Below are 25,709 nucleotides of genomic sequence, written 5' to 3' on the forward strand. Positions count from 1 at the left end.
TAAGAAAGTATACATGAGGAAGAAGTATATTTGGTCTCTGACACCCATCATAGCATCACTGCTGTCTGTCGATAGTTGTGGTTGGAAGTACACCCTGTTGCATCTGCTAACACAAACCAGCTCATGGAGTCTTGAAGTACGCCTGTGCATCACTGCTGCAAAGAGAGAAGTTAAACCCTAGAAGTTAAGCAAAAAGAATTAGTAAAACATCAATTGGTCCTTTGCTGGCTCTCTGATTGCTCTGCTAATCCACCAATCAAGGAACTTTTTCTCACAGCTACCATTGTGAAACTGCAGCCTCCATTGTTACGGTTGCTAGGTTAGAAAAACTCTTTCCTTGCTGGGTTCTTTACAGTTTAAAACAGCTGAAAATATCCTATGATTTTACTAAGTTTTGTTTACATGTAGTCAATTCCATTCTTTTATAAACTTGGCTTTAATAAAGAATAAATACAAAGACACAGTAGGGTGTATGAGGATCACTAGAAATCTCAAAATAACTTTATATATTTCTATAGTCTGAGGCTAGTGTTTTGCACTTATTGGTGTTGCTGAATGTCATCTTGTGCACATAACACCCAACAGCATTTTACAGGCCCAGCTGAGAAACTTTAGAGGATATTTGAGACGCCTGACTCCAGAAATGATCAGTGATTGAGAGGTAAAGTCATTGGAGGTGAGAAAGCTAGCAAGTGAGAAAGGAAAGCTGACATTGGCCAGCATCACCACCATCACATTTTATTTTTTTAACAGTGATTTTAACAGGCCATCAGAGATTCTATCATCCTCACACATCTTACTGAGTCTTTATTTTTAGTCTTTCACCAGGGACAAGTTAATGGAAGAATCAAATGAATTAAATTTAAATAAAAGTTAGTGAAATTGCAGGTTTTTAATTTCTTTCATATAGGACAGAGTTAATTTAAAGTAATTTTTCTAACCTAACAACAAAAACCAAATCAAGCATCACAGTTGCAATACCTTAGTCCATTATAGGCCTGTGACTAATCATGGTTTCTTTTTGTCATCAGGGCCCCAGAGGACAAAGAGGACCGAGGGGCTCTACTGGAAAACCAGGAGCAAAGGTTTGTCAACACAGTACATTTTTCTAGATTGTCCTGATAAACCTTTTAATTATTTTAATTTTGATAATGGCCATAGGTGTGAGTGTAAGGGTGCCTGGTTTTTGTCTCTATATATCAGCCCTGTGATTGACCCATGGAATAAGTAGAGTAGAAAATGGATGGATCATTTTGATGATTATTACTAAAAAAGACATTGTTGACTTTTTGACATTGTCTTTATTCTTATCAGTGAATATGTGCAGTGATAGAGCCAAAACCTCAATGTTGGACATTTTTAACTCATTCATTTTGTAACTTAAGTTATTTCACAATTTAAATATTACCCTCAACATTTAAGATGCAATCCTTTAAAAAAGAAATTCTCTGTTTTTGTTTTTTAGGGAACTTCAGGAAGTGATGGCCCTCCTGGTCCTCCCGGAGAGAGGGTGAGCACTTAATTATTAATTTTGGAAACTATGTTCTCCTACATCACTCTTTGTCAGAGCAAAAATGTGTTATATGTTGTTGCCTCACCAGGGATTGCCAGGGCCTCAGGGAGCCAACGGTTTCCCAGGACCAAAAGGACCCCCTGTAAGAAATTATTTCTGTGGCATTTATATGAGTTGGTATTACATTGCTATTCATAAGATATTTGTAGTTAATCCTCACATGGGTTCAGATTTGAGCTTCCTTTCTTCTTATCCTTTGCTGAGGAAAAAGATATGATTAATATATGAAGGCTGACTAATGTTTCGTTGCAGGGACCCCCAGGAAAAGACGGGCTGCCTGGACATCCTGGGCAGAGAGGAGAAGTGGTACGTTTATTTATTGCTTCTAAGACGATTAGACATTTCACCAATTTACACATAAGTTTTTTACGTTATTACACTGATCAATAAATGCATCATTAAGAGGTGGGGCTGTTCATATATCATGGCAATGATCTCCTTGTTGGTTTGATGGTACAAAGCAATACCTTAATTGTGAAACAGAAATATGACTTCTGTATTTTGGTAATGTTAGAAATGTTTTGTGGCACCCTTAGGAGGTGGGTTACATCCCTACAAGCTGTCTTTGAATGTAAAATACTGACATCCTAAAAAATACATAATTACAAATAACAGCATATATAGGTTGTAAAGGAGTCACTAATCCCATGATTTGTTCAATGATTTTTTTTAATAACTCAAATGGAGAAAGAGTAAAATGGTCAGAAAAAAATTTGAAGTTAATATGCACCCTCCTGATTTGTAGTTTGTTTGACTCTTGATTTTCTACATTGTTTCACTGCAGGATGCAACTTGAAGAATAAATTTGAGATGGCAAATATGTGCTTGCATGCTGCAGTTGACTGCAGGTTCAAACATTTACAAATGTTCTGTTTTATTAATCTCTCTTTTCCAGGGTTTCCAAGGTAAAATGGGTCCACCTGGGCCTCCTGGAGTTGTTGGACCTCAGGTGAGTTTTCCAATATGAGGATGAATTTTATTAAATCTGCAGGATTATATTAGTTCTCATAACAATGTAATTTGTTGTCACTATGTATTTTTTTATTCTCTTGCTTTGACTTATACATTTGCTCATCTAATTCAACCTTAATTTCAACTTTCCTTACCTAATATTCCACCCTACACTCTGTCATTTCTACCCGTATTCTCTCAGGGTCCTGCAGGAGAGACCGGCCCCATGGGTGAGCGTGGCCATCCCGGACCCCCAGGCCCCCCTGGAGAGCAGGGACTTTCTGGTCCCTCAGGAAAGGAGGGTACCAAAGGAGATCCTGGACCCCCTGGAGGCCCTGGTAAAGATGGTCCACCAGGACTGAGAGGCTTCCCTGGAGAGAGAGGACTTCCAGGAACCCCTGTGAGTATTACCAAGAGAAATTTTGGGGGCAGACAGTAATGGAGTGGGGTCAAAAAGGCCCTTGCATTTGTTATACACAGGCCCTTCTTTCCAAGTCAACACCAACCCAACTTCTGTTGTGGAGATAAGCAGAGTCAACATAATGCATTTCAGCCAATAATTTCACATTGTAGTTTGTTTAAGCATTTATTATGCAAAACATGTTTGGCGTCAGGCTCCGACTCAATCCTCCTCACAGATTTTTACATACAGAATTTGAGGAGTGATAAGATAATAGCTAAAACCCGCCAGTCAGAGCCAACAGGTGGATGCTGGGGTAGAGGTGGGTTGAAAGTGAGAGCACAGTGCTTTCCAGGGTAGCAGGCGATTGCAGCAGAGGAAGAGACTGGAAATCTTGCAGTTTAAATAGACCACTTAAAATGAGTCATGTGATGTGATTGAGATGAGGTGTGAATCATTGCACTCGAAATTATCCACAGATATAACTCAAAAGCTTCGTTTCATTTCATCAATTTTATCTGAAGTGAGTGGGCTTTTGGGACTAAATGAAGTTGCTGTGTTTGTCCATTGGGCCTGTATCCTCATCTGAATACCAAGATTATCAGGATTTTTGCTGATTTTCAAACTGCATGACTACATTGAAGGCAGGCAACACAGCCCCAGAGTTTTTTTGTTTACAAAGTTTCCCTAACAATAAAGTTGCAGGTGCTGTTGCTCTGTGTCTGTGAGTCTATACTAGTGGGCTTTGTTAGACTTGTGAGACCCCTTGTTTCTAACAGTGTATAACATGACTGTTTTTATTTAAGATTTTGCCCTTTTAATGAAAATAGCAGTGGAATTACACTCTTAATGACTGGAACACAGAGTGGAACGGTTCAAAAGGTTAAAACATGAAGAAAGGCCAGTCTCAAATGCTTTTGGCTTCATTCAACACACTTCTCTGATTACAAACATTCTAATGAAAAATACAAATATCATCAGTTTTATATACACATTAATTTTTGAATCAGTTGAAAGGACCAATCAAAAAAACTCTATCAATCAATGATCAATCAAATCTGATGGCAGATTAAATTGGTTGCCATTTATTTTTAATAAATGGTTGACCATTTGCATCAAAAGTAAATATGATAAAATTGTCCCATAGATATTCTGAAATTAAGGTTAATCATTTTCCTTCTAGGGAGGTGGAGGATTGAAGGGAAGTGAAGGACCTGCTGGACCCCCTGGACCTGCTGTAAGTGAAAACACATATGAAAATGTACTTTTGTAGCATCCTAAATCCAGTTTATGGGATTAAAACATAACTTTAATATCCGATTACCTAACAAGTTTAAGTTTGTTTAAAAAAGGTATCCAAGTCAATGATTTGTGTTTGTTCTTTTCTTTAATTCAACTAGTTAAGTGTCTATTAATGGGAGATGGGAATTAAATTGTTGGAGTTTGTTGCAATAGTACATCCAAACTGGAGTGAATGTGTCACTTATACCCACAGTTGTTGGTGTTGTCTTCATGATTTTATATCTTTCAGGGATCCCCGGGTGAGAGGGGTCTAGCTGGTACTGCTGGACCTGTTGGACCTCCTGGTAGACCAGGCCCTCAGGGACCTCCTGGACCTGCTGGGGAGAAGGGAGTTCCTGTGAGTGTATTTTGGGAAATTTCACTCAATGTGGATTTTTGTATCAACTAGACATGAATTAAAATGACCATCCAGCCAAAGAAAAATGGCTGACTATTGATTTTCCTCTTTGTTCTTTTGCTCTTGTTAAGGGTGAGAAAGGCCCTATTGGCCCGGCAGGTCGGGATGGAGTGCAGGGTCCTGTGGGTCTGCCTGGCCCAGCTGGATCACCTGGAGTACCAGGAGAGGATGGAGATAAGGCCAGTGTCTCAGAATTTGCTCCAAAGAATACCAGTTATCTTCTTAATTGTCCAGAATGGAGAGCTAAACAGTCTAGTTTAGTAAAATTGGCACATTGAGTTGTACATCCTGTATGCTTTATTTAAATGTGATGATCCACTGCTTTAAAACATTGTCTGAAGTGTAACTTTGTCAATACAGGGTGAGGTTGGAGAGCATGGTCAGAAGGGTGCCAAGGGAGCAAAGGGAGAGCATGTGAGTAAAACTGACTCATTTGAAGACCATAATTAATCTTTCATAAGATATTCTGATACTATTAAGATTCTTTACAATAATATTTTCAAAATTTTCCTTTCTTCTGTTTTACTGTTTGTGTGCTGGTAGGGTCCTCCTGGTCCACCTGGGCCAATGGGTCCTGTTGGTCAGCCTGGTCCTGCTGTAAGTAAAAACCTGAACTCAGGAAAAAAAAAGATTTGTTGTGCTTGTTCCTGATGTATTAAATTGTAATATGATGCATTTGGTGCATTAGAATATCTAGACAGGATTCTTTTATCTATTTTGGATGTCAGTGGGTGCCACTGCTACTTTCTGTTTTAAATTCTAAACAAAAGGAATACAACTTAGGAGGTATGGCTATTAAATAATGAGACTATGCCTGTGAGGATAAAACCATGTGGTTGACAGTTACACTGAGTGTTATATATTAAAGGTTGAGTATTCACACACAACTGCTGAGAGATTTTAATAAGTCACATCTTTAGTTCACTGCTAGCTACTGATTGCAATGCACATGCTTTTGCAAAGGTGTCAGAAAATGATTAGCTTAGTGGTTGGGAAACACATTAACTTGAAATTTTTGGTGAAATTGAACAAAACAGCTGCTGAATCTTTTGGCACAGTAACTGAAGTATATAGGGAACACTGCATGTCACGTGCACATGTGTTTCAATGGTCCAAAAGATTTTGTGAAGGCAGAGAGGATGTCCACGAGGACATTCTGGGTGCCCATGCACATCTAAAACTTCTGAAAGCATTCAATAAATTGAACAAATCATTTAAAATGATCGACAACTCAGTAAAAGAATGATAGCAGAAACAGTCTTCATTGATAAAGAGACAGTTCAGAAAGTTTTGCATGAAAATTTGAACATGACAAAAGTGTGTGCTGAAGTTGTCCCAAAACTTCTGACTCCTGATCAAAAGGAAAAACACAAGCACATCTGTGGAGACATTTTGGAAAAAAAAAACAAAGGAAACCCAATTTTTTATAAGGAGTGATCACGTGATGAAACTTGGAGCTTCCAATACGATCTTGAGACCAAATGGCAGTCAACGCATTGGAAAACACAATCGTCACCGAGGATGAAGAAAGCACAACAAAGCAAGTCCAAATTCAAGGCCATGTTGATTGTTTCTTTGACATTTAGGGTAGGATTTTGGAGGAGTGCTTTTTAGAAGGGTCAACAGTGAATCAACGCTATTACAAACAGGTTCTAGAAAACTGCAAAAAAAGAGACCACAATTTTGGAAAACGGTCTCATGCTTCATCAAGACAACATGCCAGCTCACACTGTGCTCTCAGTAAAGCAGTTTCTGGCCCAAAAACAAATCACAGTGCTCACTCTCCCTACTCACCTGATCTAGCACCGTGTGACTTTACCTTTTTCTTAAGATCACTTCTATGCTCAAAGGAAAACATCTTAAGTCTTTGTCTGATCAGTAGAAGACCTAAACACAGCGGTGTGTTGATGCAGAAGGGGGGTATATTGAAGAAAGACATTGAAAAATAGGTATGTTCAACAAAATGTATAACAGCATTACTCTCGTTTTTAATAGCTATACCTCGCACATACAGTTAACAGCAGATAATTCAGTGCAAATAATACCCTCTATTTGTTATAGTATACAGGAAAACCAAAATGGGAGGGTTTTTTTGTACATCTATTACTCTTGTATGTCCCTTAATATTGAGAAGTTAAAACTTTAAACATTCACAATGTTCTTATTTTTAACCTCCTATGTCTTTATCACTATTTTTTTTCTTCCTCTTTGGTGCAGGGTGCTGATGGAGAGCTTGGACCGAGGGGCCAGCAGGGACCTTTTGGAGCAAAAGGTGATGAAGGAACCAGAGGATTCCCAGGAGCTCCAGGACCCATTGGACTGCAGGTAAAATAAAATAAATGATACACTCTGCCTACTTATTCATTTAACTTTGTATTCTCTTCTAATTTTAGACTTTGATGTAAATATTCAGATTGAATTTTGAGTTATGAACATCAGTAAAGGAACAAAGCTGAACTTAGTCTTCAGTAACTTTCACACTTCCTTTCATGCAGGGACTGCCAGGACCATCAGGTGAGAAGGGAGAGCCTGGAGATGTCGGACCCCTGGTGAGTTTTAAAAATATGTTACATGAGTTTTTATGAATGATTCAGTGACTTGTTTGTCACCATGCTAAATACTCAAGTCTCTTGATCTTTCCAGGGTCCACCTGGTCCTCCTGGCCCCCGTGGCCCTGCTGGACCCAACGGTGCTGATGTGAGTGTTTACATCATTTGTCCTTATCTGAAAAATGGCAAAATTCTCCACATTGGTCAGATTTTTAATTCTCTTCTAAAAGATAGCACACAGACTGCCACTGAGGCATGTTTTGTTTCTTGTGTGGATAATGTTATAGGACTATATTACCTTCAGCAGACTATTGTTGATTCTAGTTAAACAATAAGGTGTAGATAAAAATGAAGGGGCTCTTGTATCTTAGCATTTTTATGTAGATGTGAATTAACCTTTTTTTGATGTTTTGTGTATGTTTTTAGGGTCCACAAGGTCCACCTGGTGGTTTGGGTAATCCTGGACCTCTTGGAGAGAAGGTGAAGGACTGAAAAATAATTTTGTGGCACTGAAGCAATATTTCTGCTGTTAATGTTTCCTTTCTCAAAAAAATTTGATTCAGTTTCAATTTTGCCTGAGAACTAAAAGAAAAACCTCTTCTCATAGGGAGAGCCTGGTGAGCCGGGACCACCTGGAATCGGAGGGGAGCCAGGAAAGAAGGTGAGTGTCTGACTCTTACAGCTCTAGGTATGAGATACTGTGACTTTGTGTGATAGTATGCATGAGTAAACAAAGAGTTCTGTGTTTCTCCTGGCAGGGACCTCGTGGAGAGCGGGGAGAGAAAGGGGAAGCTGGACAACCTGGAACTGGGGGACCTCCTGGAGGCCGAGGACGACCTGGAGATGACGGACCTAAAGGAAACCCTGTATGAAACTCACAACCAAATACACAAAAACATGCACGCATGCAATGACATTCTGGCATAGATTGTGTGGTATGTTTGCAGTTAGGAAGAAGTCGGTTATTGGGTTGGTCTGACTAGAACTGGATTTTTTAAATATAAACTTGGCCTGACTAAAGTTGTACTAAATCGAGTTCTCAAAGTCGCACTAAATCACCTGAGGCAGAAGATCAATTAATTGTTGCATGTATATACCTCGATCGAACACAAACAGGAATAGATATTCTGCTCATGCTCCACAGCTTCTATGCTTAGCCATGACCTGAAAATGAAACAGCATAAGTGCTGAGCATAGCAGAAATCAAGCTGATATCTGCCCTCAGATATCCCCATAAGTTAGGGGGATGATGTGCATGTCTTTGTAGCTAAAATGAAGTACAAGGCAAGTAAGTACAAAGGTGTATTAGGGCCACTCTAAAGAATAAAAAATAAAAACCATATGGGGTAAAACGGAAATTTGTGATTGTATTAAGTCGTAAATGTACAAGAAAAAATTTAAATATTCGAGTTTCAAAAGTCATTAATTCATAGGAAAAAAGATTTTACAAGAAATTTACAAGAACCAATGAAGCCATGCCTTGCACAAGTACTGCAGTTGAGAACCCAAATAAATTATACTTTTTACCAGTATTGAGCAATAAGGAAACACTTGTGATTTTGGCCCATAATCATCACATTATCATTACATCTGGACTTTGGAGAGACATTGCCTTAAACTGGGACTTTTCAGAAGAAAATGAGACACTGATGCATCCAGAGGGTGACTTTGATCCAACTGGTGTTTGAAGATTGTTTCCCACAAATTACTGTCTTTTTAAACTTGAAAAATTCTGATTATTTGTTGTAAGTCAATAATGTCAAAAATCAAAAGTTTTGAGTGTGGTTTCTTTTAAATTTATGACTTAATAAACTAAAGAATTTTTGAGTAATTTTCTAGAAGATGAACAGGTCCAAATTTTTTTTTTTTTCTTTAGAGTGATCCTAATACACCTTCATACATTTTCCTGTTCAACACACAATTAGTTTTCTGCTGGCAAACTTGTTTACAGGGTCAACAGGTACTAGGCCCCATTGTATCTACCTGAAGGGGGGCTTTTTCCCACCTAGTGTAGAGGAGATGTACTTCTATCAATAAATAGATTTTGCCCCATTACTCGTGTTCTGGTGCCAGGACAGTAGTCCAGTTAAGTAACTGGGCCTATAAGCGTAGCTCAATTAAACTTTGCATGTAAACATACTGACTTCAGATTAAACTGTTAGTAGAGCTTGTGATATCCCTTACCTACTTGTTCTATTCTTTGGTTTTACATTGATTCAGACGATCTCTGTCATGTGATCTGTGTATTTTGTCTCCAACTTCAGGGACCTGTTGGTTTCCCTGGTGATCCTGGCCCCCCTGGTGAGGTTGGACCTAGAGTAAGTATCTTTTTAAAAAAAAATATGCACCCATATTTTGATGAAACACTAGATGATTTGTACATTCTTTTAGATTAAACAGTTGTGGCATGTGGCTGCTCTGCTGTCAATAGCTTGGTTCAGCTTGTTCTTTATATACCCTCTTGTGCTTTTACTATACTATACAACAATAAGAAAACCCAATGCCAATCCTTATTAAATTTTTTTCTTCTTCACGTCAGGGTCAAGATGGTGCCAAAGGAGAAAGAGGAGAAGATGGCGAACCAGGAGAATCTGTAGGTTGAAATACCGAAATGCAGATATTGGTGAAGTCTAAGGATTACATTTTCTTAGGTTCCCTAATCTTCACTCTGTGCTACCTGTTGCAGGGCTCCCCTGGACCTCCTGGTGAGAACGGACCTACCGGCCCCCCAGGAAAGAGGGTAAGGTCACCTTCCTCATTGGAGAAGCACCTTGTCCTGTCAGGGAGTGTTTCAGCCAGAACAGCATGGTGGCATCTATAAATACATTGCTTCACCATGCATCCACTCTGTTTCTTTCTTTGAATGTCTCTTGCTACAGCATCATTTGTGTTTTGAAGAAGTGGACAGGAGTTTTGATATATCTGCTTCAACGTGTCAAGCTTTGTTTTATATGTTGTTAATAAGGAGGTGTATGAAAACAGTACTGCATTGATGCTCTCTGTAACAGATTTGAAATGCAGCTAGGGATTTTGCATTTCATGAGACTCAGGTTTGAGAATTACTGGGTTTATTAGATATATTGGTTAACATTGAAGGAAATTAACTGTCTTAGCTTAAAGTTAAGGATTGTATTATAATCTATGTGTGTAAAGCACTTTTAAAGCACTTTTATTGGTTGTACCTGCCAGGGTCCTGCTGGAACAAGAGGACCAGAGGGACGTCAAGGAGAGAAGGGAACAAAGGTGAGTTCACAGCATTTTAAACTTCCTGTAGGAGGAGAAGCCAAGGTTAACACCCATTGATTATAGTTTAGATGAGTCTATTTCTGTTTTTTAAATACTATTAAAGATTAGATGGTGACTTTCATCATCCTAATTCCTTTTATAAGGTTACTGTCATACTTAATTCATCCTTTTACATTACATTAAAAAACTTCTTTGGTATCATAATTTACAGGGAGACCCAGGAGCTGTTGGCCCACCAGGAAAAACTGGCCCTGTTGGCCCCCAGGGTGTACCAGGAAAACCAGGAACAGAAGGTCTCAGAGGACTCCCAGGATCAGTGGTCAGTGAAGAGTTTGACTAATTGTTTTGAATATAAAGTAATAAACAACTTTTGCACTGTGTGTTGGCAGGCAACCATTAGCTAACTGTGTTTCTAAATGTGCTTCAGGGTGAGCAAGGATCTCCAGGACCTGCTGGGCAGAAAGGACCACCTGGACCCATCGTAAGATAATAATGCCTTTATTCTCATGTATTCCCATGTTACTCCATAACCTCAGAGCACAGTACCTTCTGTTGAGAGAGGTTGTCAAAATTCACTTGATTTAACAGACATTCATCCACTCAATGCTGTGAATTAATTGATAAAAGTATCCTAACGTCATTTCACACTCTCCAGAGTGATCACATCCCCCTTTGGGTGAAAACAAACCCAGAGGGTGAATGGCAGTAGGTTCAAAAACAGTGGTATAATGCAATTAAACAGTCTTATATTTTTAAAAAATGCATTTTGTGCTTCAGACAATTAGAATCCACAACTGACTCCATTTTTTTTTAAATCTTTGAATAACAAAGGAGTACAAAAGTAGAGCTCTATTGCATTGGGCTGAAACTATAGTGGAATTAATGTTGTGTTCCCACTTACTTGAGGCCAGCGATCTCTGTAACAGAAAGAGATCTAGTCTGCATATTCTTCACACATTCACCAATGTATACACAGCATTTTAAAAGCTAACATCTGACTCATTAAACAGAGCTGATTTACACTCATAAACATTAACTATGTGATGTCCTTTATGAAATCTTTAGTCACAAGTTGGGTATGTTTGTCCAGTGTGTTGTAGAGAGTCTGAACAGATTCTAATGTACACCAATAACTTTGTTTATTTTATAATGTCATGATGCACATCCTTTTTCAGAAAAAGTCTCACTTTTTATAGATAAATCAATGGCCATCAGATCTGAGCTCTTCATAACCATTACACTCTATAGTGTTTATATTTTAAGCTTTTAATTGCTAAAGACCCAAACCTCCCATTTACCACCATTCATTTTGATGTGAAGCTTTCACCCAGAAAGGGTGGGGCTGTCATCATTTGGGCAAAGTACCCAGATGGATTGCTCCTATCAATCCTCATACATTTTCCTCCTTTTTCTTAGCTCTCAGTCATCTCTCTCTTCACCTCCTGTTTTCCTTTTTGTCTTCCCTTCACCAACCACCTAATCACTGCTTCCTTTTCTTACCTTCATTTTCTTCTTGTAGGGACCTTCTGGTTTGCCTGGCTTGCGCGGAGACCCCGGTTCCAAGGGAGAGAAAGGACACCCAGGTCTCATCGGTCTTATTGGACCCCCAGGAGAGCAGGGAGAGAAGGGAGACAGAGGTTTGCCTGGCCCTCAGGGATCCACCGGACCAAAAGGAGAGACTGTAAGTCTATTTTCTTTCACTTGGCCTTGAAAAGGTCAAATTATTCACAATCATTCTGATAAACATGTACTCATGTAAAAATCTTCTGTGGCATTACAGGGAATGGCTGGAGGCACTGGACCCATTGGCCCTGCTGGTCCTCCTGGTCTGCCAGTGAGTCAAAGTCCTGCTATATCTTGTTTCTTAGATAATATAAAGTACCATACTAATTAGTGGCAGCAGTTAAGTACTACAGGTGGTCACTGTCATCAAACTTAAGTCCCATATCTTTACAGGGTCCTCAAGGTGTTAAAGGAGCCAAGGGTTCAGCTGTAAGTATTCTTAAAGAATGTTTTCACCTCCCAGGAAATGGGAATTGTTCCTAAAAATCACATCAGATTTGATCCAATGATGTATTTAGTATTGAATCTTTCCCCTCTCTGATGTGTTTAGGGAGGAGCTGGTCCAAAGGGAGAAAAGGGTGTGCCAGGACCTCCTGGACTCCCTGTAAGTAGTCATCCATTCTTTGTGAAAACCTTTAAATTCTTCCCTGCTCACGTGTTGCAGATCTTTATTGCTTCTAAGCTATCTTATCAAGCTGTAAACTTGCTTCCCAGGGCCCACCAGGTGAAGTCATTCAGCCCCTGCCCATCCAGAGAAGTCCCAAGTCCAAGCGTTCAATTGACGCAAGCCAGATCGTCCCAGAGAGCGACCCAGACATGCCTGCATCTGATGCCACTGGCACTGAGTTCCTGATGGGCAGTGAAGGCATGGAGGAGATCTTCGGCTCTCTAAACTCACTTCGACAGGAGATTGAGATGATGCGTTTCCCTCTGGGTACCCTGGACAGCCCTGCTCGCACCTGCCAAGACCTGCACCTCAGCCAGCCAGACCTCAAAGACGGTACGGGTGACAACTGTCAGACTGTTGAGTGTAATAATCCCTGCATCATGTTTTGGTCCTGGTCTTAGTGTGGCAGTCACTGTCAAGCTAACATAGGGATTATTCTGATAAAGATATCTTATTTAATTCCTCATTATTATATTACCAGGCCACAATGGATGCTTGGATTCTTAAGAGATTTAACATGCAAATTACACTCTCTCTGATCCCTTCTGCAGGAGAGTACTGGATCGACCCCAACCAGGGCTGCTCCAGAGATGCTTTCAAGGTTTTCTGTAACTTCACCAATGGAGCAGAGACATGCTTATACCCCAGCAACAGCATCAGTACGGTCAGTAAATCACAGATCAGCAATCCTTGAATATCATCTCACAAACCTTCAAATTAACACACTTCTAAGTGTTACATCTTTACACTTTAGCTTTGATGCATTTATTAAAAGATAATGATAATAAAGAAATGCAGTGTAGCAACAGTTTGCCACTACTGGAACCAGGCTAGCGTTAAATGGTCTTTTATTCTCCCCAAAAATCTTTTTTACTATAAAAATGTCAAACAAAATGTGTCTGACTGTGAATTGTGGTGTGGATTATTCTGCTGCCAGGTAAAGATGAGCTCCTGGAACAAAGAAACTCCAGGATCCTGGTACAGTCAGTTTGCCACTGGTAGCAAAGTAAGTAACCTGATATGACACCAAGACTAGTAGTCAAACTTCTGTTTTAAGAAGATTATTTCATTCCTAACTCTACTCTTTTTTTATTTTCTGTTTACGCCTCTGAATCCCTTTTGCCTACCAGTTCTCATACGTGGACTCCAACGGTGAGCCCGTGGGCGTGGTCCAGCTTGGCTTCCTGCGTCTCCTGAGCATCCAGGCCCGCCAGAACCTCACCTACCACTGCCATCGCTCAGTGGCCTGGGCCGACCAAAGTGCCAAGAACAACTACAACAGAGCGCTCCACCTCCAGGGCGCCAACGAGGAGGATCTAAGCTACGAGACCAACCCTTACATCAAGGCCTTGGTCGATGGCTGCTCTGTGAGTTTACACATATAAACTAAACTACACTGATGAGGGTCCTGTGTCTTAAAAATAAGTCAAGTCTTAAAAATAAAGACTTGCACTCGCTAAACAGAACACAACCCATCCAAAACCTAATTAAAGAAGTTGTTACAACTTAATATGCCGTTTCATAAGGAAATACAGCATCTTTACAAAATAATCATCCTGTTTCATTTGTAATTTTGACTTCCAAACATTTGAGCTCCCACACCTGACCTCAACTACTTTGATTGCTTTGATTTTTTTCCCCATTTTTAGTTTGGGAAAATAATTTTAAAAAGCCTGAGAGTAAACTGCTCTTGAACACACTTATTAGAGCAGTCTTTTAGATCAATCCCTTTAATTCCATCCCAGCCCTACAGAGCCTGGACCAACCTAGCCCAATAACTGAATTTATGTGCTGGCACCTGATTCAAACCTAGTAGGCCTATATAATTAAGGGTTTAAACTAAATTTTTAAGTTGTCTCTAATGCAGAAATCTTATCAGATGAGATCTTAATGAGCGCTACATGTGTTACAGAAGTGGCCTTTTTATTGTTTGTGATAAACAGAGCAGTGAGGATGAGGGGCAGATGTGCAGACAACACTGTGCACTGGACACGCAGAGGTTTTTGGAGCTCATCAGATGGCTTCACTGATAAATTGAGTTGCATAAGACCAGATTTTCATTAGAAGTATTTGCTTCTTTTTCCTCCATCTATGAGTACATGCACACTGCACTCTCTCTCCTCCATTGGCCCACCCTCCACCACATCAGTGCAGTAGGCTGGCAGTCCCACTTTCAACAGCTTTTCCTCCTCATTGTTTGAAAAACATACATTTAAGGAAAGCAGTGAAACAAACTGCTTGGAGTGTAGTTTTTAAACAATGTTTCAATTCAAGAAGTAGAAAAAATAAGAAGCAAAACTAAGAAGAGAAGACAAAACATCAAAATATAGGGTAAAACATGGATATAGTACCATGTCTGACAGGACCTCTTTGATTTCCACCTTGACCTGGGCCTTAGGGTAAAGGGTGGGGGATCCTGGCCCAACCCAGTTTTAGGCTGTAGGTCACATCAGGCCAGAATCATTCACTGACTCAGTATTTTCCTTTTTTGTTTATGAATTCAATTTCTTCATTGCTGGATGTTAAATACAGCAAAAATGATGCTTCAAGAATTACCTCACCCAGTTTTAACGTATTGTCTCATCTTACCCTACACAAATAATTAGCCTTTCTCTTCCCTTGAGTCACAAAAAGCCACGCTGTTATTTTTAATCTTTGTCATTTACATGCTATAGTGAATATGGCTTAACTTAAGTCTTGTGAAATGACTCTTTTGATTAGATACGCTGTCAAGAAATAGTTTTGATCAGTAGTTGATCTGTAGTTTAATTCATATCTTCTGTTTGAGGTTTAAACATCAGACAGACTGTTCTTAAGTGCATCAGTCATGAGTTGTAACTCTCTGAAGTGTTCAATGCACTGAGTAAAGATGCATGTAGATGATATGAGCACAATTACAATGAAGGTAGACAACACCTCTTTTTGATAATGTCACTTGTAAGTGTTGTGATTTCAGCTTCTTAAATGTGTCCCTCTCTTTTTCTCTCTGCAGTATCGTAAGGGCTTCGACAGGACAGTCCTGGAGATCAACACACCACAGGTGGAGCATCTTCCTCTGAGGGATATCAAGGTGTCAGACTTTGGGGAGAGCAACCAGCAGTTTGGTTTTGAAGTGGGACCTGTCTGTTTCCAAGGCTAAAAACACATCCTGAGCGGAAAAACACCACAAACACACAAACATAAACATACATGCACTTAGACACACATTTATGAAAAAAAACACATACATGCCCAGTAATTTGTAAATTAACTTGTAAATGATATGAAAACACACACACAAACACACACACACACACTGACATATGCAGATGAGGTTGTGAGACGAACACGCGCTCACTCTCAAGTACGTGCCTGGGAAAAGCTACATCCTCCTAACATTAATGGATGTCAAAGAAAAGAGGAGAGAAATAAAAACTCACAGAGAAGGAGACCATCGTTTGGGTGCACCACCACGAGAAAGGAAACACAAGGCCAGGATAGAGTGTTTTTATGAATGAAACTGTGTTTTCTTTACCAGCAGCCAAAGGCGCCGGCCTGAGACAAAGAGCCAGCCTGCAACTCGAGACCTGAAGCCCCATGTCTCCGATCCCCCCTCTCACTCCTCTCTCCTCCCCACCATATCTCCCTTTTTTATCCACTCATCTTACTTGCTCTACCTCCTGTCTCCTCCTTTCTGAAAAGGGTCACGCTTGGACAACACTTCCATTTCTTTCTTCCTAAGTTCACACTGTGAGCAGCGTGGTTGACAGTCACTCTTTACGGCTGATGACAGTCGCAACATACAAGGCCGTCTGCATCCATGATGCTTGAAAAGTTAGTCAGTTTGTCTTGGTTCACTGCTTTGGCATTAAAGTCAGTCAAGTAGATAAGTTCTTGAGAACTGAAAGTTTTGAATCAGCTTTTTGTCTATTTTGCACTTGTAAGCCAGCACTCCTACTCAAGCCAGTAGAAGCCAAACTGGGTAGAAAATGACAGCTAGTGGTTCAAGTGTTCAGCTAAAATCTTCTGTAAGGACTGAGTCATCTGGCTGTATATTTCTGTGAGAAATGAATGAACACCCGGTGGCTTGTCTATCATGTTGCTCACATTGAAAACACATTGCTACTCTCAGCTCTTTCCTTACTGTATAAATAGGAACCAAAGAAATAAAAGCCACCAGTTTTCACTTAGAATTAAGAAGGAACTGACCAAATGATACCTTGCTTGTTAGGTTGATCTGTTTTAGGTTTTGTTAAAGCAACTTTTCTCTGTGATTATCTTTCTTTTTCATGAAAACAGCCTAAAAATGTGATTCACAGCTCACAGCAATGGTTGAAATCTTACTGGTGTGATGCAGCAAGGATTATAGAGTCCACTAAGAAGCAAGAGTTATTCCTTGTTAGACAGAATAATGTTTTTTTTCCGCTGACACCAGAAGAAACTTGTTAATATTGGACAGAGCTTGCAGTGATGCAAAGTGAAAGATTTGTGGAATCCAAGGAGGGTAAATTGAAAAGCCATTATTTTTGTAAACTGTGCTACGCCTGATGCTGTTACTTGTGCCTTTTAAACAATTTATTCTTATTTAAAAACAAGAATTAAGCTTTATGGGTCCCTATCTCCCACCAGTCCAGTATTTCATGAGTCACTTTCTAGGAGCTATGATGACTTTTTAATCCAAAACACATTTTCTGATTTTGCGACAAAGGAGAGAAACTTGTCAGGGTTATTATTGGGTTTAAAAGTTCACAGCCAAAAATAAAATGCATGATTTACTGAAAGAAACTGTGTGGCAAGGTGCTAATTATACCAAAGCTTTTAAGTCTTAGTATTCACTTTCAGTCCTTCCTTCATCCTCTTTAGTCTCTTTTACAATTTCATGAAGCGTTTTCTGGGGAAAATGTGCATTACATTCAGTTTGTACAGAAATAGTGATATTCTAATGTATTTATTTAAAACAAACAGGGTGCTATGAGATTGAAAAATAAGACCACCAAATATTCCAGTCAAATGTGGTATATTTCATTTGTATTTATTTCCTGTAGCTGACACTCAAGTGGTCAAGTGAAGCGAGTGACTTACATGTTTAACTGCCTGCCAACCTGAGCTATGGTGCTTCTTTTCATGCCCTGTCCAAACCCGTTTGTAGGACCAAAGAATCTGTGGCCATATTTTATTGTAATATCCCTTTTTAGTGTTTTCATCAACTGTACTGTGCTGTTAAATTTTGCTTCCACTGTAATAATTAAATGGTGACTCTCCAGCTCTGTCATACTTCCTTGTCGTTGCTACTGTCTATGTTGGATTTTACTCTCACCTCTTGGTCAGCTGGACTTTTAAAATGCATCAGAGAAATGCAGTTTACTAAATCAGTGTTTGGATTTCTCCAATTTCAGGTGGTAAAAATACTGAGAGTCAATCCTCTTTAACATTTCTTTCTGTTATTTAAGTGGGTAGGAGAAAATCTGTGAGAGGGTGGGGACAACTCTGTCAGCAACCATGTGTGGCCATAAAATGACTTACAAGGGCTTAATTTGTTTTTTGTTTGTCCTTTTTAATTTAGCACGGAAACTGGGCAGGATGGCCAGGACCTTAAAATTAATAGATCTGACCTCAAGATTCTCCAGAAAGAATGACATTTAAATCTTTTGTTCTGATGACAAACATGAAAAATATGGTGCTGAAAAGAGTAAAAAGTATTATTTTATAATGTGTGTAAGTAATTTTTTAAAAATTCTTGTTTCTGTAATATATAATCTTTTTAAAAAGAGCTGCTTGACTCTTGTTTTTCTTCCTAACATCTGTCATCCATAGTCTTTGTAACTACAGTTGGCTAAAGGGTGTTTCTCTCTCTTATTTGTACAAGCAGATGACAGACGGGGTTCTATGTGTTGCTCTCTAACACAACAGACTTCAAATATTTCATTAATGTGTGTGGGAAGATTTGTAGGATATTAATATCGAAGTGTGGTTTCATTAGTACAGAAATACAAACTGGTTTATTGGCAAAAAATGGCTTTAAAATTTACAGTACATGTTGATGATCATATTTAGAAGATGTTATCAGCAGCATACATGATATAAAATCAGTATTTTAACAACCAAAAACTATGAAGGAGCTGGCCTTCTGTTGGTCTTCATCAGTCGGATGATTCAGCCAATAAAAAGGCCACCTAACAAGGACACAAGCTTATTTACTTCACTGATAATAATGATCATTTTTAAAGCATTAAACCTTGTTCACTGTTGACAAAAGCCCCCGTCACAGAAGTGAATCAAACTTCACCTGTGACTTCAACGCTGGCTCCTGTGATGTATCGAGAGTCATCTGAGGCTAGAAAGGCACAGACGTCCGCCACCTCTGGAAGGCAGGAAGAGCAAGAAATGTGATGAAAACATAAGACTTAGTTTCACATCACTTCATCTTAATTTCAATTTAAAAATGTAGCAAAAGCTAAAGGTGTGGAAGAGTAATAAAGGAACATTTCAAAGTATTTGTGTCTGTAAGAAAATGTTTTTGTTAGGTTAAGTTGAAGGAGGTGGAAAAAGGATGTGAGAGTTTTGGACTGAACTGATGTCTGGAGAAGCCAAGAAAATGTCAGAACCTGCACGTTACAACCATTTATCAAAACAATGAAGATTTATAGTTAAAAAGGCTCATCTTTATTTACCTGCAGGCTCACCCATTCTTCCTAGAGGCACCAAAGACTTCATCTGAAAAATAAAGAGGAATTTCTATCAAGGCTTCATTTAATTGTGTGAAAAAAAAACAAACAAAACAAAACTCATCTGCTCATACAAAAAACATTCTCACTGACATCTTGTAAAGTTTAGTTACTCAGAACAACTTAGTTGGATTTTATTAGTCTTTAAGATTCCTGCAGCAATCCCAAACAAAATTAACTTCTGCTGTACAAATTTCTTTGAAATAGAGTTATTTATGATTGTTATTATATGAAGGAGGTGTAAGCAGCTGCAATTTTATGTATATAAAGTGTCTTAACTGAAGTTTTGTGTTTGCTTTTGACTTTAATTCACATCAAATCTCTTGCTGCAATGATGGTTTGTCATTTCGAACTTTCTCAAATGCACTAAAGGTGTCATATAGCAAAAAATGTCAAAAGTTCAACAAACTTCATAGCATTTAAGAGTCAGAATATCATAAATGGTGTACATTGATTATGTCAACGTTATAGTAGACAGTGCAACAGTTAAGACCTGATTTCAACAAGACAGATGATTTTGCAATGACTCCGTCTCTTTGTATTAGTGGTGTCTGTACCTTGCTTATAACCTTCTCTGGAACTTTCTCTGTCATCGGAGTCGTTATAAAACCCGGAAGAACACAATTACACCGAATCCCAAACCTAAAAGACGAAGAGAGAAGGAAAAGGGAACAACTAAACTAACATTGTGAAATAATATTCCAACTTCTGTGACTAAATCTGACTTTTCACACACCTTCCCTCATTTGAAGGGGAACAACCAAACTGTCATAGTTGTTATGTAATTAGTTAAAATGTTCATTTGTGGGATATGCAATAAAAACTTTATCAGAACCAAGTGGATTCATACAGACCATGTGGCTTAGATTGATTCCTGCATGTGCACAGCCACGTAAAAAAACGGAAAAGGTCTTGTGGAAAATTCCAGAGGAACATTTTTTTATAAATACTGATACTTTTTAAATAAAACAAAATCACAAAAATAATTTTCATCATAGCTTCAGGCTCTTCTCACCTGCTGAGCTCTTTGGCCGCTGTCCTGGTAAGACCCTCCACTCCAGCTTTAGAAGCAGCATAATTCGCCTGTCCAAGGTTTCCCACCTACAAGCATGAACCACACACCAGAGGATACCCCGTTTATTATATACAACTTATTTATCAGCTTCTAATTTAACTGCCTTTCAGTTTTTGTTTAGTAGATTATAGTATGTTTTTCAAATGAAAACATGGTCTTGATGGATTTCTCACAGTTTATTCTCTAACTTGGGAAAAAATGTTACCTGTCTACATAAGCAAGACAGAAACTTAAAATTGCATTTGTTGTCTTTAAATTATCTCCTTTTGGATTAACTTCATACATTCCCTTTACCCTTATAAAAAGTCTAGGAATAGAATAAATTTTAACTTTTAATAGCTGGGAACAATCCTGCTGAAACGATCATATTTATACTTTCTTCATTTCTATATTTTTTAATTAAAAAAAACTACTACTGTCTAAATCAAATAATTTATAAATAAAAAAGCTTCAGCTGAGAATTTTATCTGTCAAATGTAAACAGTATGTCTGCAGGTGTATCACCTTTCCCACAATGCTGCCCACAGTGATGATGGATCCTTTAGGTGCTCCACAGGCCACCAGAGCCTGAGCGACAGCCTGAGTCACCAAGAAGGAGCCCTGGAGGAGACGCAGGAGAAAGCTCAATAAACGCTCACTACTGACAACTCACTGTTACTATTCATATAAATTTACTTTACATAAAGTCTTCTTTCTTTAAAATCTGGTAAATATCTTACTATGGTTTATATTTTGATGTTCTGTGTTTTCTGTCATCTCTTTTAATGCATTTGATGTTTTAAATCCCTTGTTTCTGGCTCTGGTAAGCCCTTTGAATTGCTGTATATACGAATGGTGCTATGTAAAAATTTCCATGCGAATTATGAATTATTAAACATAAAAAAGATCGATTATGATCAGTAACGAGGAAACAAAAATAAGGCTTTTCCTGATAATGAAGGTGGAACAGAAAAAAAAAAAAAAAACAATCAGTCTCACTAAATACTAAACTGCTAAACTACTAAAACGCCATGAGTAATATCAGTCTCATTTGTTCCAGTTTAGGAAAGCAGAGTCTGTTTTTCTGATGATGACTGAATGGTCAGTATATTTGGTGTTTATTAATGTGTCTACTAAATGTTAAGATAACCACAGCTGAAATAGAAACCTGTAGGTAATCAATATTCCCACTTGCTTACACTGACAACTCCTGTTCATTATTATTTCACACTTCATTATTAAGTGTGGCTTTTGTTGTCAGAATCCAGCAGAAGTGTTATTGTAGTGAGCAGACTAGTTAGTAGCAGTCAGGCTGTTGATGTGCTATAATGTGATCATCTTTAATTCACCTGAACACGTGTAAATAACTGGATAATATCCCCATGGCCCTGCTTCATGTGAGAGCCACTGTTTGAGGGTAACATTTTTCAAAGTCATTTTTTAATCTCTGAACCCAACAGCAGCCGTCCTCTATCCTCAATCTGATTGTTAGTTACTCTGAAGCCAGCAGTTAGCCTTAAACAGCTTCCAGTGAAGAAATATTTTTCTGTGTGGCTGTCTGCAATGTAAAGGCAGTCATTTTCACCATTTCCTTGAGTAGAACCAGTCATCTCATGAGTTTCATTTCCACAGTAGACTCTAAATTAAATACTGGGACTTTAGTCATGCTCACTTTAGCAGATGCCTGAAAACTAACTCTACAACAGTTTGATCAAATAAAATCCTTATGATGCAGATTCATCAAAAGTTAAGTATCAAACTTTGTCAGGTCTCTCCTTTGGAGGAGAGGAAGATAACTTTCAAATGCCATGTCTGTTTTTGTAATCAAGTTTAGTCCGATCTTTACTGATGTGTCTCAGGTAGTTAGGAAATCTAACTGATAACTCACTGCCCAGCAGATTTGTGGCTCAAGTTTAAATGTTTAATCTTTAATGTTTTGTTTTTAGCTGAACTTTAATGCAGATTTTTATTTATAGAGACAAAGAAATCAGGTGTGGACAAAGTTTAACCTGCACAGAACATTTTATCCATACCAGACGCACACAAGTCATTTTTTGCAGGTCTAAGTCAAGTCTCAAGTCTCCTATGGTCTTAATGAGCATTCCGTGATCTGGTTCTGACCTCCAGATTGCTTAGACCCCTGCATGGTTATATCTAAAGAACTGAAAGCCTGTAATGTATTATCATCAGCGGCAGGGTGGGATCACCATTGGTGTATTGTCTGTGGCCAGCTGGCCAGCATACGCTTACATATGACTGGGGCTTGACGTTAACTTTTGTCCACACCATCCACTGTGGCTAACGGTGAACGGTGAAAAAGCTGTGTCATGTTCAGTATGCCTCTCATCAGTTTGTGTTTTATTTTGTGGGCATAATTTTAAAAAACTTTAAAGGTTATATCTCATCTGTTATTCAGCTGCAGATATAAACATCACTGCCTACAAACTATGCTGCACAAAGACACAGCATCAACAAATTAAAAAGCAGATGGACAGTGGGTTACATGCTGTCTGGAAAATATTCTATAAATAATAAGTTGCGAAAGGTTTTAAATTTTGGTGACACAAAAGCACTCTAACGTGTTACTTCTCTTAGTATGTAACACAGTAACGCAGGTAAACAGGTGTCTTATAAAGGTACCCTACCCTGGTAAGAGCTCATACCTTCAGATTGACCTGGATGACTCTGTCAAAGTGATCCTCCTCCATGTTGAGCAGGAAGTCATCCTGAGTGATGCCTGCTGCGTTCACACACACTGAGGGCGGCTGAAAGTAGTGAGTCTGCAGAGGGGCAGAATGATCATTTTAAAAAGGACACAAACTACAGCAAGACAGCACTCAGTTATTCTATCTGTAACACACCTGAATACTCGTGACCAGCTTCTTCACGCTCTCTTTTGATGACACATCCACCACAGCTGTCATGTGACCCTGTCCTCTGAGGTCGTTCTGCAGGTTCACCATGGTCTCATTGGCCGACTCCTCGCTGATGTCGGCCACCACCACGGAGGCGCCCTCAGAGGCAAAACGCTGACACACTGCCCGCCCAATCCCACTGCCTCCTCCTGTGAAGAAAGAGCAGCATGAAGTCTCCTGAAGGGCACCTGAGCCTCACAGCAGAAGTTAATCACAACAGAGGAAAGTCTGTGTTTTGTCTTTGAAAACCTGAACTTCTGCTGGTGGGTGTTTAAAATCTTAAATGGACAAATAAGGGCTTCATCATTCGTATCACATCTTAACACTGTATCAAATTAATCAGCCAAATAAATTATTATTATTTTTTTTAATTACAAACTAATAATTTGAGTCCATCGTGTCCCTGTTATAGCAATCCTCTCTTTTTCCAGTGTGATTCAAGCTTCTCTTTTTATGTTTGGACTGAGAAGTAATTATTTTGTGGGCTTTGTCTGATGGACAAAATAAGACACAGATTCAACCACTGGAATTCTTTACATTACTTTCCTGATCTGTAAACTCCTTGCAGGGTTTATTGATAGTATATGATATTTGACTAACAGCAGGAAAACACCAGCTGTTTTACCTTTACCCTACACACAGGTCGTCTAAAGCTGTCAGCCAGTTATGCAGGAGGTAATGCTCTTTAAAAATCGCTGCTAGAGCCAAGGTAGCAGAAAATAAAGGTCAAATGTGCTTTTTCATCTTCCACAAGATAATTAAAGAGAAAACTTCCAAATCAGAGGGTAATCAGCTTGCTGGTTCCGTATATATACACTGAAAAAGATAACGAACATGCTTTAAACGCGACACCCGGAAATAGAGAGTCAGCTCGAATGCATTTCCTTATTAATTTGTCTGTACTAAAATAAATATCAAAATATAATTTTACCAGTGACCAGTGTCAACCTTGATATGAGCCTTGTGGCCGCCGCCATGTTGTCCCTATGTTGTTGTAGTTATCGGGTAATCCAGTAGTTGGCGACGATCGACCATAAATGTGTCCTTATGGATGAGAAACCCCTTAAACTATAAGTAATGGATACAGAATGATTATAAAGTAAAATTGTGTGGCTTAGTTATTAAAAACATTACAAAGTGAGCAGTAAAAAAGCTTAACGGTTGTAACAACTATGCCTAACATTGAGTATATACGTTTACTCTGAAAGGATTTACCGGAAGTATCTTCCTGCTATTGTTTCAGACTTTACCGAAGGAGGACGTAAACATAAGCGCGCATATAACTTAGATTTAAAACATGCTCTAAGAACAGATATTGAAAAGAAAAGATCGTGGTGCTTATGTTGACACATAATACAGATTTTGTTCCCTTTAAAACTTATTTTTCCCTTTCAATCAAAAAATTTGAAAGACGCCAAGCGCTGGCCTCATCCACTTTGAGAGGGACCCAACTGCAGTCAAGATGGCTGACATGGGCGTCGCGTCGCGATACATCCAATCCATGCCGGAAGTCCCAAGCGGAAGTTTCTTCTTTTTGTTAGACACAGCTGCCAGCGCCTAACCCTAACATTCCTTACGTAGAGTTGCATCGATGCTGAAGTTATTGGCCCAAACTTCAAGATAGAGAGGCAAAACTAACAAAACTTAATATGTTACGTTACTTTATCAACAACGTAAGTTATCCTTAAAAGTCCACATGATAGATCTGAAAGGCTTCACAATATTGAAAAACCTCCAAGCGATTAAAAATCGGTACTAAATGACCATATGTGAACACTGCCCTCCGGTGGTCACAGTGGACAACTACAGCTCCGGTTAATCTTTTATTTTGAAAGTATTGTCGGAAATTGTGCTTTGTAAATATGCCTAGTATGATCTTTTTTTTTTTAATAAAGTTGTGCACTGTGACCACAAAAGGGCATAAATATTGAATTTAATACTAAGATTAAACTGAAATAGATTAGGCTTAGGGTAATCGTAAATCTTTCCAGGTAAAATGTGTATAGTACATTAAGTAAATTCTATACTGTTGTCTCGTCAAATGAATAAATAAACTTCAGTTAATGTAAGCATATTTTTGGGCACTTTCAGTCGTTTCTTATCATCATATTTGTATCCATCCATTTCAACTTTGTTGTGTCTTGGTTAAAAGGCAGGACTTTTGAATTATCTGCAAATTGATAATGATCATTTTCTTTTTTGGAAAAAGTGTAGATGACTTTCTTAAATTCATTTTTATGTATTCACGATGTTTATTACCATGAAAGAGTGTTCTTCTCCAGTACATTTTGATATACATGCCTGTTGAAGGATTTTACTGTGGAAGCGGTAACAGGAAGTTCAACAAAGTAATTTCTTGATACTTGACAATGGTGATACTTGCATGCC

At 38.7% G+C, this 25,709-nt stretch overlaps 2 protein-coding genes across 4 annotated transcripts in view; one reads left to right on the forward strand and one right to left on the reverse strand.

The window, feature by feature from the left end:
• col11a2 (collagen, type XI, alpha 2) overlaps positions 1-18,474 on the forward strand; it is a 58,797-nt gene extending 40,323 nt beyond the window's left edge. For all 3 annotated transcript variants that reach the window (XM_041809281.1, XM_041809282.1, XM_041809284.1), the window contains 32 exons: positions 1,032-1,085; positions 1,466-1,510; positions 1,602-1,655; positions 1,826-1,879; positions 2,469-2,522; positions 2,727-2,924; positions 4,108-4,161; positions 4,456-4,563; positions 4,695-4,802; positions 4,984-5,037; positions 5,167-5,220; positions 6,841-6,948; positions 7,119-7,172; positions 7,267-7,320; positions 7,599-7,652; positions 7,780-7,833; positions 7,931-8,038; positions 9,437-9,490; positions 9,712-9,765; positions 9,859-9,912; positions 10,362-10,415; positions 10,630-10,737; positions 10,846-10,899; positions 11,938-12,099; positions 12,199-12,252; positions 12,375-12,410; positions 12,532-12,585; positions 12,696-12,981; positions 13,200-13,312; positions 13,586-13,654; positions 13,779-14,015; positions 15,641-18,474. In XM_041809281.1, the coding sequence (XP_041665215.1) occupies positions 1,032-1,085; positions 1,466-1,510; positions 1,602-1,655; positions 1,826-1,879; positions 2,469-2,522; positions 2,727-2,924; positions 4,108-4,161; positions 4,456-4,563; positions 4,695-4,802; positions 4,984-5,037; positions 5,167-5,220; positions 6,841-6,948; positions 7,119-7,172; positions 7,267-7,320; positions 7,599-7,652; positions 7,780-7,833; positions 7,931-8,038; positions 9,437-9,490; positions 9,712-9,765; positions 9,859-9,912; positions 10,362-10,415; positions 10,630-10,737; positions 10,846-10,899; positions 11,938-12,099; positions 12,199-12,252; positions 12,375-12,410; positions 12,532-12,585; positions 12,696-12,981; positions 13,200-13,312; positions 13,586-13,654; positions 13,779-14,015; positions 15,641-15,787 (2,805 nt within the window). In that variant the 3' untranslated portion in view covers positions 15,788-18,474. The remainder of the gene's footprint in view (positions 1-1,031; positions 1,086-1,465; positions 1,511-1,601; positions 1,656-1,825; positions 1,880-2,468; positions 2,523-2,726; positions 2,925-4,107; positions 4,162-4,455; positions 4,564-4,694; positions 4,803-4,983; positions 5,038-5,166; positions 5,221-6,840; positions 6,949-7,118; positions 7,173-7,266; positions 7,321-7,598; positions 7,653-7,779; positions 7,834-7,930; positions 8,039-9,436; positions 9,491-9,711; positions 9,766-9,858; positions 9,913-10,361; positions 10,416-10,629; positions 10,738-10,845; positions 10,900-11,937; positions 12,100-12,198; positions 12,253-12,374; positions 12,411-12,531; positions 12,586-12,695; positions 12,982-13,199; positions 13,313-13,585; positions 13,655-13,778; positions 14,016-15,640) is intronic.
• A 133-nt stretch (positions 18,475-18,607) lies between these two features.
• hsd17b8 (hydroxysteroid (17-beta) dehydrogenase 8) lies at positions 18,608-24,313 on the reverse strand. The gene is made up of 9 exons (XM_041809285.1): positions 24,253-24,313; positions 23,268-23,470; positions 23,070-23,186; positions 20,932-21,027; positions 20,368-20,453; positions 19,910-19,994; positions 19,299-19,341; positions 18,914-18,988; positions 18,608-18,800 (listed from the first exon to the last, which is right to left on the reverse strand). The coding sequence occupies exons 1-9, from the start codon at positions 24,296-24,298 to the stop codon at positions 18,781-18,783; spliced, it is 771 nt and encodes a 256-aa protein (XP_041665219.1). The 5' UTR covers positions 24,299-24,313; the 3' UTR covers positions 18,608-18,780.
• Positions 24,314-25,709: the final 1,396 nt, after the last annotated feature.

This window comes from Cheilinus undulatus, linkage group 16 (genome assembly GCF_018320785.1).
Source record: "Cheilinus undulatus linkage group 16, ASM1832078v1, whole genome shotgun sequence".
NCBI lineage: Eukaryota > Metazoa > Chordata > Actinopteri > Labriformes > Labridae > Cheilinus > Cheilinus undulatus.

Coding starts and splice junctions, on each gene's coding strand:
- hsd17b8 (XM_041809285.1), bottom strand. CDS start 24,298: ATGGCGGCGGCCACAAGGCTCATATCAAGGTTGACACTGGTCACTG. Junction 23,471..24,252: donor AAGGTTGACACTGGTCACTG/GTAAAATTATAT, acceptor CTTTCTTCACAG/GAGGAGGCAGTGGGATTGGG. Junction 23,187..23,267: donor AGCTGGTCACGAGTATTCAG/GTGTGTTACAGA, acceptor GCCCCTCTGCAG/ACTCACTACTTTCAGCCGCC.